This window comes from Neodiprion pinetum, chromosome 3 (assembly GCF_021155775.2).
Source record: "Neodiprion pinetum isolate iyNeoPine1 chromosome 3, iyNeoPine1.2, whole genome shotgun sequence".
NCBI lineage: Eukaryota > Metazoa > Arthropoda > Insecta > Hymenoptera > Diprionidae > Neodiprion > Neodiprion pinetum.
The window spans coordinates 20,416,046-20,431,282 of NC_060234.1; the positions used below are offsets into that span (position 1 = coordinate 20,416,046).

The 15,237-nt window shown below is 39.6% G+C and overlaps 1 protein-coding gene across 2 annotated transcripts; it reads right to left on the reverse strand.

Annotated features, from left to right (window-relative positions):
• Positions 1–14: 14 nt before the first annotated feature.
• Positions 15–1,800, reverse strand: Ssb-c31a (single stranded-binding protein c31A). 2 transcript variants are annotated; one of them, XM_046616204.2, is made up of 4 exons: positions 1,658–1,800; positions 1,022–1,126; positions 353–575; positions 15–224 (listed from the first exon to the last, which is right to left on the reverse strand). In XM_046616204.2, exons 2-4 carry the CDS (start codon positions 1,073–1,075, stop codon positions 142–144), a joined length of 360 nt encoding a protein of 119 aa, XP_046472160.1. In that variant the 5' UTR covers positions 1,076–1,126; positions 1,658–1,800; the 3' UTR covers positions 15–141. The 2 variants fall into 2 exon arrangements, with proteins under 2 accessions (XP_046472160.1, XP_046472161.1); XM_046616205.2 differs by lacking the exon at positions 1,658–1,800 and adding an exon at positions 1,418–1,441.
• Between the last annotated feature and the right edge of the window lie 13,437 nt (positions 1,801–15,237).

A 15,237-nucleotide genomic window follows, 5' to 3' on the forward strand; every position in this document is an offset into this window, starting at 1 on the left:
CCTTAACGTGATAATTAGATACCTATAGTATTAACACATATTTATTAAATAATCGACGTTAGCTTACAATATGAGGTAATACAAATTTTTTCTTCCAGAAGTAAAACATATGTTATTAATATTTAGATGTATCTGTTTATCTTAACACATCGATTTAACAGCTTCATCAACGTCTGCAACTGCATCCACAAATTTTCGCCACTGGGCTGTGTTTAAACTGATTCCTATAAAATAGAAGTCCAGGATAGAGTAATTAATGTACATACAACAGTAATAACACAAAAAATATGGTTCTGCACACGTCATTAAAGAAACACGTTCAGAATAAGCAAGTAACATATGCCAATTTTACCTTTTTTACCAGGCTTTAATTCTCCTTCCTTATCGTAATACATTTCTCTTATGTCAATCAATAGCTTTCCCTTGAATTCTCTAACCGTGACTTGCCGGTTATTTCCCAAGTCCCAAGCATTGTCTTCTTCCTTTTTCTCTTTCTTTGGTTTTTTGCTTTGGGATGCCTCGACATCTGAATTTTCTCTTTTTGACTTTTTTGACACTTTTTTCTCTGATTTTGGCTACAAGGTAACAAGAATACGATACAAATGTTGATATCTTCAAACTTTTCACATTTTTGGTAGCGAAAGACAAGTTTCGTGGATGTTTGTTAGCTAGTAAATTCGTTCCGGACTTATACAAATCTCAAGAATAAAATAGCAAGCCTGAGTATTTGTAACATAATGAAGTTTTAGGACATCTTATGTCAATAAATTCAAACAATTTTCCAGTGCAAATACTTCAGTTAGAAATTGCCTAGTGACTGCATTCATCTACTCCAAGCTATTTAACTTCATCGATAATGTTGGCTTTAAAATTCGAAACTTTATTTTCTTTCGGATTGGATGAAAAATTTGTGCATTATCACTTCAAGATTCTACCCAAATTGAAATATTTACAGAACATTTTAAGAAAATAGTCCAGGTTTGAAATTGAAGAGAAATTTGAAAAATTAAAGTTTATATACCTCCGAGTCGCTGCTGTCATCACTTGACTCCACATACTTTTTTGACTTCGGCATTGTCAGACGAATATTGCAGGATAGCTTTCTGTATGCTTGGACAGGTTTCAACTGTAACAATGAAAACTTGCTCTTAAGTTGATTGATTGGTAAAAGAATAAATTTTTTTAGTCATAACCCTGAACCAATAATATGATTTACAAACATTTCAATATTTTAAGATTGCTACGCAAAGAAAAGTTGCCGATTGTAAATAGTTATATACATGTCTCTACTAGTACTGGAATAATACTTCTTGTTAAACGCTATTAATTTCAGAAAACGTCAACTGACGATAAAAATTTTATTTAGTGCATATCAATGTATACGTATAAGTATCTCTGAATAAAATTCAGAACATACATGGCGTGGTTAGTAAATTTTTAATGATGTGTTTGATGCTCAGTTTAAGAACATGAGGAACATGAGTAAACAGATCGGGAAAAACTGTACAAAAAACATAAAAAGGCTAAGACCGGTTGGGAAAAAGTCTGATATTACATATCAATAGACAAAAATATATCTGAATTTTGAAACTTATATGTATGGCGATACGTATCAAATGATTTTTTCTTTTATCGATAATTTGGTAGTTATATGTACCGTATTAAAAAAGCGGCAATTCGCAGAATCTCTCAAGCAGGCGAATAAACATTAAATAGCGGATAGCCGTTAACGTGAACACCATCAACTACGGATTGCTAAAGATAGTCAGCTTTTGAATAATTTGAATCTGTACAGTTCCCCAAGACACGGAGCGGGAAACGGTCCTTATGCCTAATAAAATTGGGCAATGTCGCGGCAGATGGCGGCCGCTCACCTACTTGTAACATCCGACCGGAACGTCCGTATGTTTTATCGACTATTATTACTGCATGTTACTTTTATCAACTAACCAAACTCGAAGTACGAGAATCTTGTAACCATAAGAAATTAAAACAACTGTCTAACTACTTGGAATATCCCTAGATAGAAATAACTATGAAATTCACTAGCCAAGGCTTAAAAACCATGTTACGAGATCTTCGTACTACAGAGAGCTATAATATTATTATACGTTACTATATGTCACTATCATATTAACACCATAATTAACTAACACGATTATATCCAATTATTATATAGCACTCGACAATGCCATTTGTGCATTCGGAGCTGAGAGCTATACTATAAGCAACATACGCTTCACTATGTAGCCTGGAGTATAGAAGACTGTAAAACCATAGATAAATGCATAACCAATATAATGTAAAGATAGCACTGCTGCAATAACCCATAAAACCAGAGACTGCAAAACCATCAAAACCGTGAATACTAATTATCCAGCATGAACTATACCTTCTTTCGTAACGCCGTATTGTAGGCAACACGCGCAACGTTTTGAAGGCAATGCAGATCTCCAATGTGGAGCCATACAGAGCTTCACCTAGAGAATACATTAGGAAACTTACCGACGAAACGATCAAAGGTAAATCAACTCGCACTAAACTCAAAGATGCATACGCGGCAACGCCCAATGACAGGCAACCGACAAATATAAAGAAGACGTTCTAGAAGCTTCCAAGTCGATTTATATCAATATAAGAATTAACAATTACAGAAGAGAATTATATACAAAAAAGCACACATGTAAACCTGCTCTAAAGCTATGAATTATCAAATTATTAAATACTCTAAATCTGTTAAGGTAGTTATAACGCAAACAGCTAAGAATATTTGCAGCAGCGCGATTCTAATAATGTTAAGCAAATAGCAAACTATGTTTCATAAACAATCGCTATTGTACTCCAGGTTAATAACGACAGTAATCGATTATAATACATATGTAATTCTATATAGATACAGCTATAAAACTAACAAACGACGGGTAACCGATATGACATATGGACTTTGTAACGAGCAAGATAGTAAAAACATTAAGAAGTAAACAGGAAGAAGTTAAGTGGCTGAGGGGGGCCAAAGGGGGGCTTGCGCCTCAACAAAGAAGCTCACGCAGGTTGGAAAATTACAGAACAAAGTCCCCGCACCTACACCACCGCATCAATGCAGTGTTATACCATACGTAAAAACTTACAATATAGTAATAGCTAATGAACTAAGATAACAGGCGTGCATGCGCGAGGATGTCGTGCCCTAATTAGTTCCTAGAAAAAGGGGGGAGGTGCGCATAGGTGACCAAAAATCTAAGAGGGGGATCGCTCTGCGCAACGATCGACCCCTATAAAAACGGCGACCGATCACTCGATCGTCCTCTTGGTTTCTACCTCCAGATTCGTGATCTTGTTCCGGTACAGTCTCGCGGTAAAATCCTTTAGCCTTTTGCATTTAAACTTTCATACAACGTTACTCTGCCCAAAAGTCCAGCGAGCTTCAGCTCCATTGTGTCATATTAAGTTTAAGATCTTACACTGTGTAACTCCGTTTTTGTGACTTTAAATATCGAACTTATAAAATAAACCAAAGTTAATCAAAGTATCCAAATATATTAGAGTCAGTTATTCCGCTAAAACCTCTCACCAGTCTACGCTGCAAGTCATCACATCTAGAATATTCTCAAAAAGGTAAGTCAAATTAAATCTTTTATCCAACAATTACTCCTTCTTCGGTTCGTTCGATTAGAGCGACAGAATGCCCGTTGTCCGGTGTATTTCAATACTTAATCGGTAATTGGTGACCCAAACTACTGATGTGAGTCTAGCTGTAGCTGTGTGTGAATGTTTCCGGTGTCTAGCATCTGGAGATTTCCACTAGGTACCGTTCCGACTTCACATACTACTCCGTGGCTTTCCTTTTACGTCAATTTTCTGATACAACTCGACACTTAGTATGTGATTTCGTTGGTCGTATCTAACGGAATACGCCAATGAAATAACACAGTGTCGTGTTGTGTCAAAAAAATGATGTCAGAGGTAAGTGGACATTACATGAGCTATTTTAAGGTGCAGCCCGAAACTAACTGGCAGCGCTCAAAACTCCGTAGGACAAAGGCAGAGCTATCCACAAACTCGACAGCGCAAGAGAGATAAGAGAACCAGCCTTGTAGGATTTGTCAGCAGAAGAAATTGAATGGTAACTTACCGACATCAACCATTCCAGTATATTAGTACGCAATCTGTAGTCGCGGTACGGGTAATTGCCACACCGTTAAGTGAAGAACATAAAGACGGATACCCTTGGGTAAATTTTTGTGACCAGTTTTCGGCGGACAAGTGGGCCCAGGTGGGCCTGGAAATGTAGAAGGGTCCGCTCTATCGACTCTACCTAACGAGCTGGCACCGACATTCGTAGCAGCCAAAGTAGTGTCAGTATCGAAGCTTGAGATTGAGTCGATACAAAGTGATTACGTAAGACTACTTGTCGACTGTGACTTCGAAATGTCGATCAGCCCGATCATCCCCGTGAGAAGACGCGTAACCGCGTCCACCGCCAACCGTTGCAACAACCACCGAGCACCTCTAATCACCGGCAACCACCTCCTCCTGCTTCCGGCCACATTCGTCCTCCTCCATCCCCTCGTCGTCCTCGTTGTCCTCATCCTCCTCGACCACCGCCGATAACTTCCAATCGCCGACAAACACTTCCTACCCCCTCCAACCACCACCAAACACCTCCTGCCACCTCCTACCAGTCCCTACCACCTGCTACCACCTCCTATCATTTCCCTACAACTCCTACCACCCCTTGTCACCTCCTGCCGTCTCCCAAAACCCCGTACCACCTCAAACCACCACTTATCAGGTCCTGCCACTTCCTACCATCTCCGATCACCTCCGACCACCTTCGTCCTTTTCGTCCCCCTGCTCCTTTATGTATTCTGTAACATTAATATTCATAATTATTCTCACAACTTTTCATTTGCTCTCTCGATCTTAAATTTTCCTAGGCATAGAATCGAAACGCTGTTTTAGCTAGTCGCTAGTGAAGTATCTACGTTGGGTAGAGAAGCAGAATTATTTTTCGAAAGGTGTTCGTATGGCAAAAACTTCGGAGTAATTGTAATACATCACGGATGCGCTGATTTTGATCGAGATGAAATGGATGCTTCGTATATGAGACGGTATTTAACGCAGTGTCCTGATTAGAAACCTAAAAAGTGTGTGTCGGCGATTGCTTTCTTTTTTTCATAGGGAGAGAAAGAACAAAGCTTCTGAAAACCTCGAGTCTATTTTACCACACATTTGAAAGGTACGAGCAAAAATTTTTATCATCCGACTGTCGCAGAACAGCAGCGTTATTAGCTGACTCGTTAACTGAAGAATATATCTAGTCAACGGCTGACCATCGAAAGGCCTAGCCGCTTGAGTCTGGAATCGGCAGAAAGGATAATGTGCATATTGCTTGTCTGATTGTGAAATGTAGAAACTAAAACTCAAATCATTATACATCATACATCATACAGTATACATCATACATCATGATACATCATAAACAGTATTAAAGTTCGAAGCCAACGTTTGGATGTCGGATGTTCACGAAATTTTTTTTTCTCTTGACGTCATCGACCTAGAATCGGCTAACCGAATTCCTCAGTCTGGAAACAACCGCGCAGTAGAGCGGACGGATGAGAGTCGCGCTCCGCAAATTTCGAGTACCGGGTTCTCAACCTCCCGGATCCCGCGTTTCGGGTCCGCTACGTATTTCGAGTACCGGGTTCTCAACCTCCCGGATCCCGCGCTTCGGGTCCGCTACGCGGTGAAACTCGACTTCCAGGATAAGCGCTCCGTGGCTCCTCGTTCATGTTTACAATAAATTATTTCAATTCGTTTTTCGCGCAAGCCCATATTCAGTAGCTGTCAGTCCGCTAATAAAATTTCTCGACTTCCAGGATAAGCGCTCCGTGGTTCCTGGTTCATGTTTACAATAAATTATTTCAATTCGTTTTTCGCGCAACTCCAAATTCGGTAGCTGTCAGTCCGCTAATAAAATTTCTCGACTTCCAGGATAAGCGCTCCGTGGTTGCTGGTTCATGTTTACAATAAATTATTTCAATTCGTTTTTCGCGCAACCCCAAATTCGGTAGCTGTCAGTCCGCTAATAAAATTTCTCGACTTCCAGGATAAGCGCTCCGTGGTTCCTGGTTCGTGTTTACAATTAATTATTTCAATTCGTTTTTCGCGCAACCCCAAATTCGGTAGCTGTCAGTCCGCTAATAAAATTTCTCGACTTCCAGGATAAGCGCTCCGTGGTTCCTGGTTCATGTTTACAATTAATTATTTCAATTCGTTTTTCGCGCAACCCCAAATTCGGTAGCTGTCAGTCCGCTAATAAAATTTCTCGACTTCCAGGATAAGCGCTCCGTGGTTCCTCGTTCATGTTTACAATAAATTATTTCAATTCGTTTTTCGCGCAAGCCGAAATTCAGTAGCTGTCAGTACGCTAATAAAATTTCTATAACTTTACAATCTTCTCACAATCTTTTTTGGTAAAATATGTCGATAAAAAAATTATATTAAACCTTACACATTATTTTTGATTTGTTCTCCTGCTGAAAATATTTATTAGTATTCGAGGTATCACTCGAGGTGGTTGGCGGTGGTCGTTGGGGGTGGTTAGGGGTGGTTGCGGGTAATCTCGGTGATTCAGGAGGAGGGGGACGAGGATTTGTGCTCGGTGAGTAAAACACTTTTATAATATTTGATGGCAATTATAATTATATTTTATCTAAAATATTTCAAACTAGTCATGTTTACATTAAATTATTTCAATTCATTTTTCGCGCAAGCACATATTCAGTAGCTATGAATAAGCTTATACAATTTATTATATTATTAATTAATTAATGAATATTCTTATAATATTTAATGGCAATTGTAATTATGTTGTATTCAAAATTTTTCAAACTTGTCATGCTTACAATAAATTATTTCAATTCGTTTTTCGCGCAAGCACAAATTCAGTAGCTATGAATAGGCTTATACAATTTATTATATTATTAATTAATTAATTAATCAATTACTTAATTATATTAATCCTTACACAATATTTTCGATGTGTTCTTATACTGAAAATATTTATTACTATTCAAGGTACAACCTGAGGTGGTTGAAGGTGGTCGGAGGTGGACGAGGAGGAGGACGAGGAGGACGAGGATTTGTGCTGGGTGAGTAAAACACTTTTATAATATTTGATGGCAATTGTAATTATATTTAATCTGAAATATTACAAACTTGTCACGTTTACAATAAATTATTTCAATTCATTTTTCGTGCAAGCACATATTCAGTAGCTATGAATAATCTTATACAATTTATTATATTATTAATTAATTAATTAATATTCTTATAATATTTGATAGCAATTGTGATTATATTTCATCTGAAATATTACAAACTTGTCACGTTTACAATAAATTATTTCAAATCATTTTTCGTGCAAGCACATATTCAGTAGCTGTGAATAATCTTATACAGTTTATCATATTATTAATTAATTAATTAATATTCTTATAATATTTGACGGCAATTGTAATTATATTTCATCTGAAATATTACAAACTTGTCACGTTTACAATAAATTATTTCAATTCATTTTTCGCGCAAGCACATAATCATAGCTATGAATAATCTTATACAATTTATTATATTATTAATTAATTAATTAATATTTTTATAATATTTGACGGCAATTGTAATTATATTTCATCTGAAATATTACAAACTTGTCACGTTTACAATAAATTATTTCAATTCATTTTTCGTGCAAGCACATATTCAGTAAATATGAATAATCTTGTACAATTTATTATATTATTAATTCATTGATTAATTACATGAATCCTTACACAATATTTTTGATGTGTTCCTATACTTAAAATATTCATTACTATTCCAGGTATTACCCGAGGTGGTCGGAGGTGGACGAGGAGGAGGACCAGGTGGACGAGGAGGAGGACGAGGTGGACGAGGAGGAGGCGGGGTGGGTCGTGGGAGAGGACCTCTCCTCTCCTCAGAGGAGGGGAGGGGGAGGGGCAGGGAAGGGGGAGAGGTGGGCGGGGAGGGGGAAGGGAAGGGTTGGGGAGGGGGGGGGGGGAGGCGGATGGGCGGGAGGGGGGGGAGGGAGGGAGGGAGGGAGGAAGGGTGGGCGGGGGAGCGGGAGGGAGGGAGGGAGGGAGGGAGGGCGGGCGGACGGGGGGGTGTTCTGCTCTATTAACTCTAAAGATCAACATCCGTCCTCCACTCTCTCCCCCCCCCCGCCCGCCCGCCCTCCCTCCCTCCCTCCCTCCCTCCCTCTCGCCCTCCCGCCCGCCATCCCCCCTCCCGCCCGCCCTCCCCCCTGCCCCCCGTCCCGCCACCCGCACCCCCCTTCCCTTCCCTTCCCGTCCCTTCCCTTCCCTTCCCTTCCCCGCCCACCTCTCCCCCTTCCCTGCCCCTCCCCCTCCCCTCCTCTGAGGAGAGGAGAGGTCCTCTCCCACGACCCACCCCGCCTCCTCCTCGTCCACCTCGTCCTCCTCCTCGTCCACCTGGTCCTCCTCCTCGTCCACCTCCGACCACCTCGGGTAATACCTGGAATAGTAATGAATATTTTAAGTATAGGAACACATCAAAAATATTGTGTAAGGATTCATGTAATTAATCAATGAATTAATAATATAATAAATTGTACAAGATTATTCATATTTACTGAATATGTGCTTGCACGAAAAATGAATTGAAATAATTTATTGTAAACGTGACAAGTTTGTAATATTTCAGATGAAATATAATTACAATTGCCGTCAAATATTATAAGAATATTAATTAATTAATTAATAATATGATAAACTGTATAAGATTATTCACAGCTACTGAATATGTGCTTGCACGAAAAATGATTTGAAATAATTTATTGTAAACGTGACAAGTTTGTAATATTTCAGATGAAATATAATCACAATTGCTATCAAATATTATAAGAATATTAATTAATTAATTAATAATATAATAAATTGTATAAGATTATTCATAGCTACTGAATATGTGCTTGCACGAAAAATGAATTGAAATAATTTATTGTAAACGTGACAAGTTTGTAATATTTCAGATTAAATATAATTACAATTGCCATCAAATATTATAAAAGTGTTTTACTCACCCAGCACAAATCCTCGTCCTCCTCGTCCTCCTCCTCGTCCACCTCCGACCACCTTCAACCACCTCAGGTTGTACCTTGAATAGTAATAAATATTTTCAGTATAAGAACACATCGAAAATATTGTGTAAGGATTAATATAATTGAGTAATTGATTAATTAATTAATTAATAATATAATAAATTGTATAAGCCTATTCATAGCTACTGAATTTGTGCTTGCGCGAAAAACGAATTGAAATAATTTATTGTAAGCATGACAAGTTTGAAAAATTTTGAATACAACATAATTACAATTGCCATTAAATATTATAAGAATATTCATTAATTAATTAATAATATAATAAATTGTATAAGCTTATTCATAGCTACTGAATATGTGCTTGCGCGAAAAATGAATTGAAATAATTTAATGTAAACATGACTAGTTTGAAATATTTTAGATAAAATATAATTATAATTGCCATCAAATATTATAAAAGTGTTTTACTCACCGAGCACAAATCCTCGTCCCCCTCCTCCTGAATCACCGAGATTACCCGCAACCACCCCTAACCACCCCCAACGACCACCGCCAACCACCTCGAGTGATACCTCGAATACTAATAAATATTTTCAGCATGAGAACAAATCAAAAATAATGTGTAAGGTTTAATATAATTTTTTTATCGACATATTTTACCAAAAAAGATTGTGAGAAGATTGTAAAGTTATAGAAATTTTATTAGCGTACTGACAGCTACTGAATTTCGGCTTGCGCGAAAAACGAATTGAAATAATTTATTGTAAACATGAACGAGGAACCACGGAGCGCTTATCCTGGAAGTCGAGAAATTTTATTAGCGGACTGACAGCTACCGAATTTGGGGTTGCGCGAAAAACGAATTGAAATAATTAATTGTAAACACGAACCAGGAACCACGGAGCGCTTATCCTGGAAGTCGAGAAATTTTATTAGCGGACTGACAGCTACTGAACATGGGCTTGCGCGAGAAACGAATTGAAATAATTTATTGTAAACATGAACCAGGAACCACGGAGCGCTTATCCTGGAAGTCGAGAAATTTTATTAGCGGACTGACAGCTACCGAATTTGGGGTTGCGCGAAAAACGAATTGAAATAATTAATTGTAAACACGAACCAGGAACCACGGAGCGCTTATCCTGGAAGTCGAGAAATTTTATTAGCGGACTGACAGCTACTGAATTTCGGCTTGCGCGAAAAACGAATTGAAATAATTTATTGTAAACATGAACGAGGAACCACGGAGCGCTTATCCTGGAAGTCGAGAAATTTTATTAGCGGACTGATAGCTACCGAATTTGGGGTTGCGCGAAAAACGAATTGAAATAATTTATTGTAAACATGAACCAGGAACCACGGAGCGCTTATCCTGGAAGTCGAGAAATTTTATTAGCGGACTGACAGCTACCGAATTTGGGGTTGCGCGAAAAACGAATTGAAATAATTAATTGTAAACACGAACCAGGAACCACGGAGCGCTTATCCTGGAAGTCGAGAAATTTTATTAGCGGACTGACAGCTACTGAATTTCGGCTTGCGCGAAAAACGAATTGAAATAATTTATTGTAAACATGAACGAGGAACCACGGAGCGCTTATCCTGGAAGTCGAGAAATTTTATTAGCGGACTGATAGCTACCGAATTTGGGGTTGCGCGAAAAACGAATTGAAATAATTTATTGTAAACATGAACCAGGAACCACGGAGCGCTTATCCTGGAAGTCGAGAAATTTTATTAGCGGACTGACAGCTACTGAATATGGGCTTGCGCGAAAAACGAATTGAAATAATTTATTCTAAACATGAACGAGGAGCCACGGAGCGCTTATCCTGGAAGTCGAGTTTCACCGCGTAGCGGACCCGAAGCGCGGGATCCGGGAGGTTGAGAACCCGGTACTCGAAATACGTAGCGGACCCGAAGCGCGGGATCCGGGAGGTTGAGAACCCGGTACTCGAAATTTGCGGAGCGCAACTCTCATCCGTCCGCTCTACTGCGCGGTTGTTTCCAGACTGAGGAATTCGGCTAGCTGATTTTGAATTGGTGACGTCACTTTCTGAACATCCGACATCCAAACTATGGATTCGAACTTTCATACTATGTATGATGATGTATGATGTATAACGTGTGATGATATATGATGTACAATGATTGCAGATCTCACATTACATACAAGAAATACGAACTTCATCTTTGCTGTCGATTCCAGACTCAAGCGGCCAGGCCCTTCGATAGTCAGATGTTGACTAAAGATATATTCTTCAGTTAACGGGTCAACTGATAAGGCTGCCGTTCTGCAACAGTTGGATGATAAAAAATTTTGCTCGTACTTCTTAAATGTGTGTTAAAATGTACTAGAAGTTTTAAGAAGCTTCGTTCTTTCTTTCTGTATCACCTCTTCAGGTTTTCAAACCACTACGCTGTTTTCGCTGCGTTTTCTGAGTTCCTGAGGGTCCAATTAGTCAGGTAAGGGTAATTTAGATCGAATCTGAGACCGAAAATTTTCGGCTCGTAAAATGAAGAAAAAGTAAGGCTAACCCCTTTGCATTTTTGGCGAAAATTTTCACGATTTCGAAAAGTGCTGGAATGAATTCGTTCATGCACTATTCCGACGTAATATTGCGAGAGAAATCGATTGGACGCAGTCCCAATACGCTGCGATCGACGCATCAAAAGTTACAGCCAAAAAACGAGAACCTGAGTTTTCGACATTTCACAGCAGGATTTATTTTTGCTCGCCGTTTCTCTCCTCTTGGTCCTACGCTTTATTTGCTGCGTTTCCTGAGTTCCTGAGCGTCCAATTAGTCAGGTAAGGATCATTTGAATCGAATCTGAGACTGAAATTTTTCGGCTAGGAAATTGAAGAAAAAGTAAGGCTAACCCCTTTGCATTTTCGGCGAAAATTTTCGCGAATTCGAAAAGTGCTGGATTGAATTCGTTCATGCACTATTCCTACGTAATATTGCGAGAGAAATCGATTGGGCGCAGTCCCAATACGCTGCGATCGACGCATCAAAAGTTACAACTGAAAAACGAGAACCTGAGTTTTCGACATTTTTCAGCAGGATTTTTTTTGCTCGCCGTTTCTCTCCTCTTGGTCCTACGCTTTTTTTGCTGCGTTTTCTTAGTTTCTGAGCGTCCAATTAGTCAGGTAAGGATCATTTGAATCGAATCTGAGACTGAAATTTTTCGGCTCGGAAATTGAAGAAAAAGTAAGGCTAACCCCTTTTCATTTTTGGCGAAAATTTTTGCGATTCCGAAAAGTGCTGGAATGAATTCGTTCATGCACCATTTCGACGTAATCTTGCGAGAGAAATCGATTGGGCGCAGTCCCAATACGCTGCGATCGACGCATCAAAAGTTACAGCCAAAAAACGAGAACCTGAGTTTTCGACATTTTTCAGCAGGATTTTTGTTGCTCGCCGTTTCTCTCCTCTTGGTCCTACGCTTTTCTTGCTGCGTTTTCTGGGTTCCTGAGGGTCTAATTAGTCAGGTAGGGGTCATTTAAATCGAATCTGAGACCCAAAGTTTTCGGCTCGGAAATTGAAGAAAAAGTAAGGCTAACCCCTTTGCATTTTTGGCGAAAATTTTTGCGATTTCGAAAAGTGCTGGAATGAATTCGTTCATGCACCATTACGACGTAATCTTGCGAGAGAAATCGATTGGGCGCAGTCCCAATACGCTGCGATCGACGCATCAAAAGTTACAGCCAAAAAACGAGAACCTGAGTTTTCGACATTTTTTAGCAGGATTTTTTTTGCTCGCCGTTTCTCTCCTGTTGGTCCTACGCTTTTTTTGCTGCGTTTCCTGAGTTCCTGAGCGTCCAATTAGTCAGGTAAGGATCATTTGAATCGAATCTGAGACTGAAATTTTTCGGCTCGGAAATTGAAGAAAAAGTAAGGCTAACCCCTTTGCATTTTTGGCGAAAATTTTTGCGATTTCGAAAAGTGCTGGAATGAATTCGTTCATGCACCATTACGACGTAATCTTGCGAGAGAAATCGATTGGGCGCAGTTCCAATACGCTGCGATCGACGCATCAAAAGTTACAGCCAAAAAACGAGAACCTGAGTTTTCGACATTTTTCAGCAGGATTTTTGTTGCTCGCCGTTTCTCTCCTCTTGGTCCTACGCTTTTCTTGCTGCGTTTTCTGGGTTCCTGAGGGTCTAATTAGTCAGGTAGGGGTCATTTAAATCGAATCTGAGACCCAAAGTTTTCGGCTCGGAAATTGAAGAAAAAGTAAGGCTAACCCCTTTTCATTTTTGGCGAAAATTTTTGCGATTTCGAAAAGTGCTGGACTGAATTCGTTCATGCACCATTTCGACGTAATCTTGCGAGAGAAATCGATTGGGCGCAGTCCCAATACGCTGCGATCGACGCATCAAAAGTTACAGCCAAAAAACGAGAACCTGAGTTTTCGACATTTTTCAGCAGGATTTTTTTTGCTCGCCGTTTCTCTCCTGTTGGTCCTACGCTTTTTTTGCTGCGTTTCCTGAGTTCCTGAGCGTCCAATTAGTCAGGTAAGGATCATTTGAATCGAATCTGAGACTGAAATTTTTCGGCTCGGAAATTGAAGAAAAAGTAAGGCTAACCCCTTTGCATTTTTGGCGAAAATTTTTGCGATTTCGAAAAGTGCTGGAATGAATTCGTTCATGCACCATTACGACGTAATCTTGCGAGAGAAATCGATTGGGCGCAGTTCCAATACGCTGCGATCGACGCATCAAAAGTTACAGCCAAAAAACGAGAACCTGAGTTTTCGACATTTTTCAGCAGGATTTTTGTTGCTCGCCGTTTCTCTCCTCTTGGTCCTACGCTTTTCTTGCTGCGTTTTCTGGGTTCCTGAGGGTCTAATTAGTCAGGTAGGGGTCATTTAAATCGAATCTGAGACCCAAAGTTTTCGGCTCGGAAATTGAAGAAAAAGTAAGGCTAACCCCTTTTCATTTTTGGCGAAAATTTTTGCGATTTCGAAAAGTGCTGGACTGAATTCGTTCATGCACCATTTCGACGTAATCTTGCGAGAGAAATCGATTGGGCGCAGTCCCAATACGCTGCGATCGACGCATCAAAAGTTACAGCCAAAAAACGAGAACCTGAGTTTTCGACATTTTTCAGCAGGATTTTTTTTGCTCGCCGTTTCTCTCCTCTTGGTCCTACGCTTTTTTTACTGCGTTTTCTTAGTTTCTGAGCGTCCAATTAGTCAGGTAAGGATCATTTGAATCGAATCTGAGACTGAAATTTTTCGGCTCGGAAATCGAAGAAAAAGTAAGGCTAACCCCTTTGCATTTTTGGCGAAAATTTTTGCGATTTCGAAAAGTGCTGGAATGAATTCGTTCATGCACCATTACGACGTAATCTTGCGAGAGAAATCGATTGGGCGCAGTTCCAATACGCTGCGATCGACGCATCAAAAGTTACAGCCAAAAAACGAGAACCTGAGTTTTCGACATTTTTCAGCAGGATTTTTTTTGCTCGCCGTTTCTCTCCTCTTGGTCCTACGCTTTTTTTGCTGCGTTTTCTTAGTTTCTGAGCGTCCAATTAGTCAGGTAAGGATCATTTGAATCGAATCTGAGACTGAAATTTTTCGGCTCAGAAATTGAAGAAAAAGTAAGGCTAACCCCTTTTCATTTTTGGCGAAAATTTTTGCGATTCCAAAAAGTGCTGGAATGAATTCGTTCATGCACCATTCCGACGTAATCTTGCGAGAGAAATCGATTGGGCGCAGTCCCAATACGCTGCGATCGACGCATCAAAAGTTACAACTGAAAAACGAGAACCTGAGTTTTCGACATTTTTCAGCAGGATTTTTGTTGCTCGCCGTTTCTCTCCTCTTGGTCCTACGCCTTTCTTGCTGCGTTGTCTGGGTTCCTGAGGGTCCAATTAGTTAGGTAAGGATCATTTGAATCGAATTTGAGACTGAAATTGAAGAAAAAGTAAGGCTAACCCCTTTGCATTTTTGGCGAAAATTTTTGCGATTTCGAAAAGTGCTGGATTGAATTCGTTCATGCACCATTACGACGTAATCTTGCGAGAGAAATCGATTGGGCGCAGTTCCAATACGCTGCGATCGACGCATCAAAAGTTACAGCCAAAAAA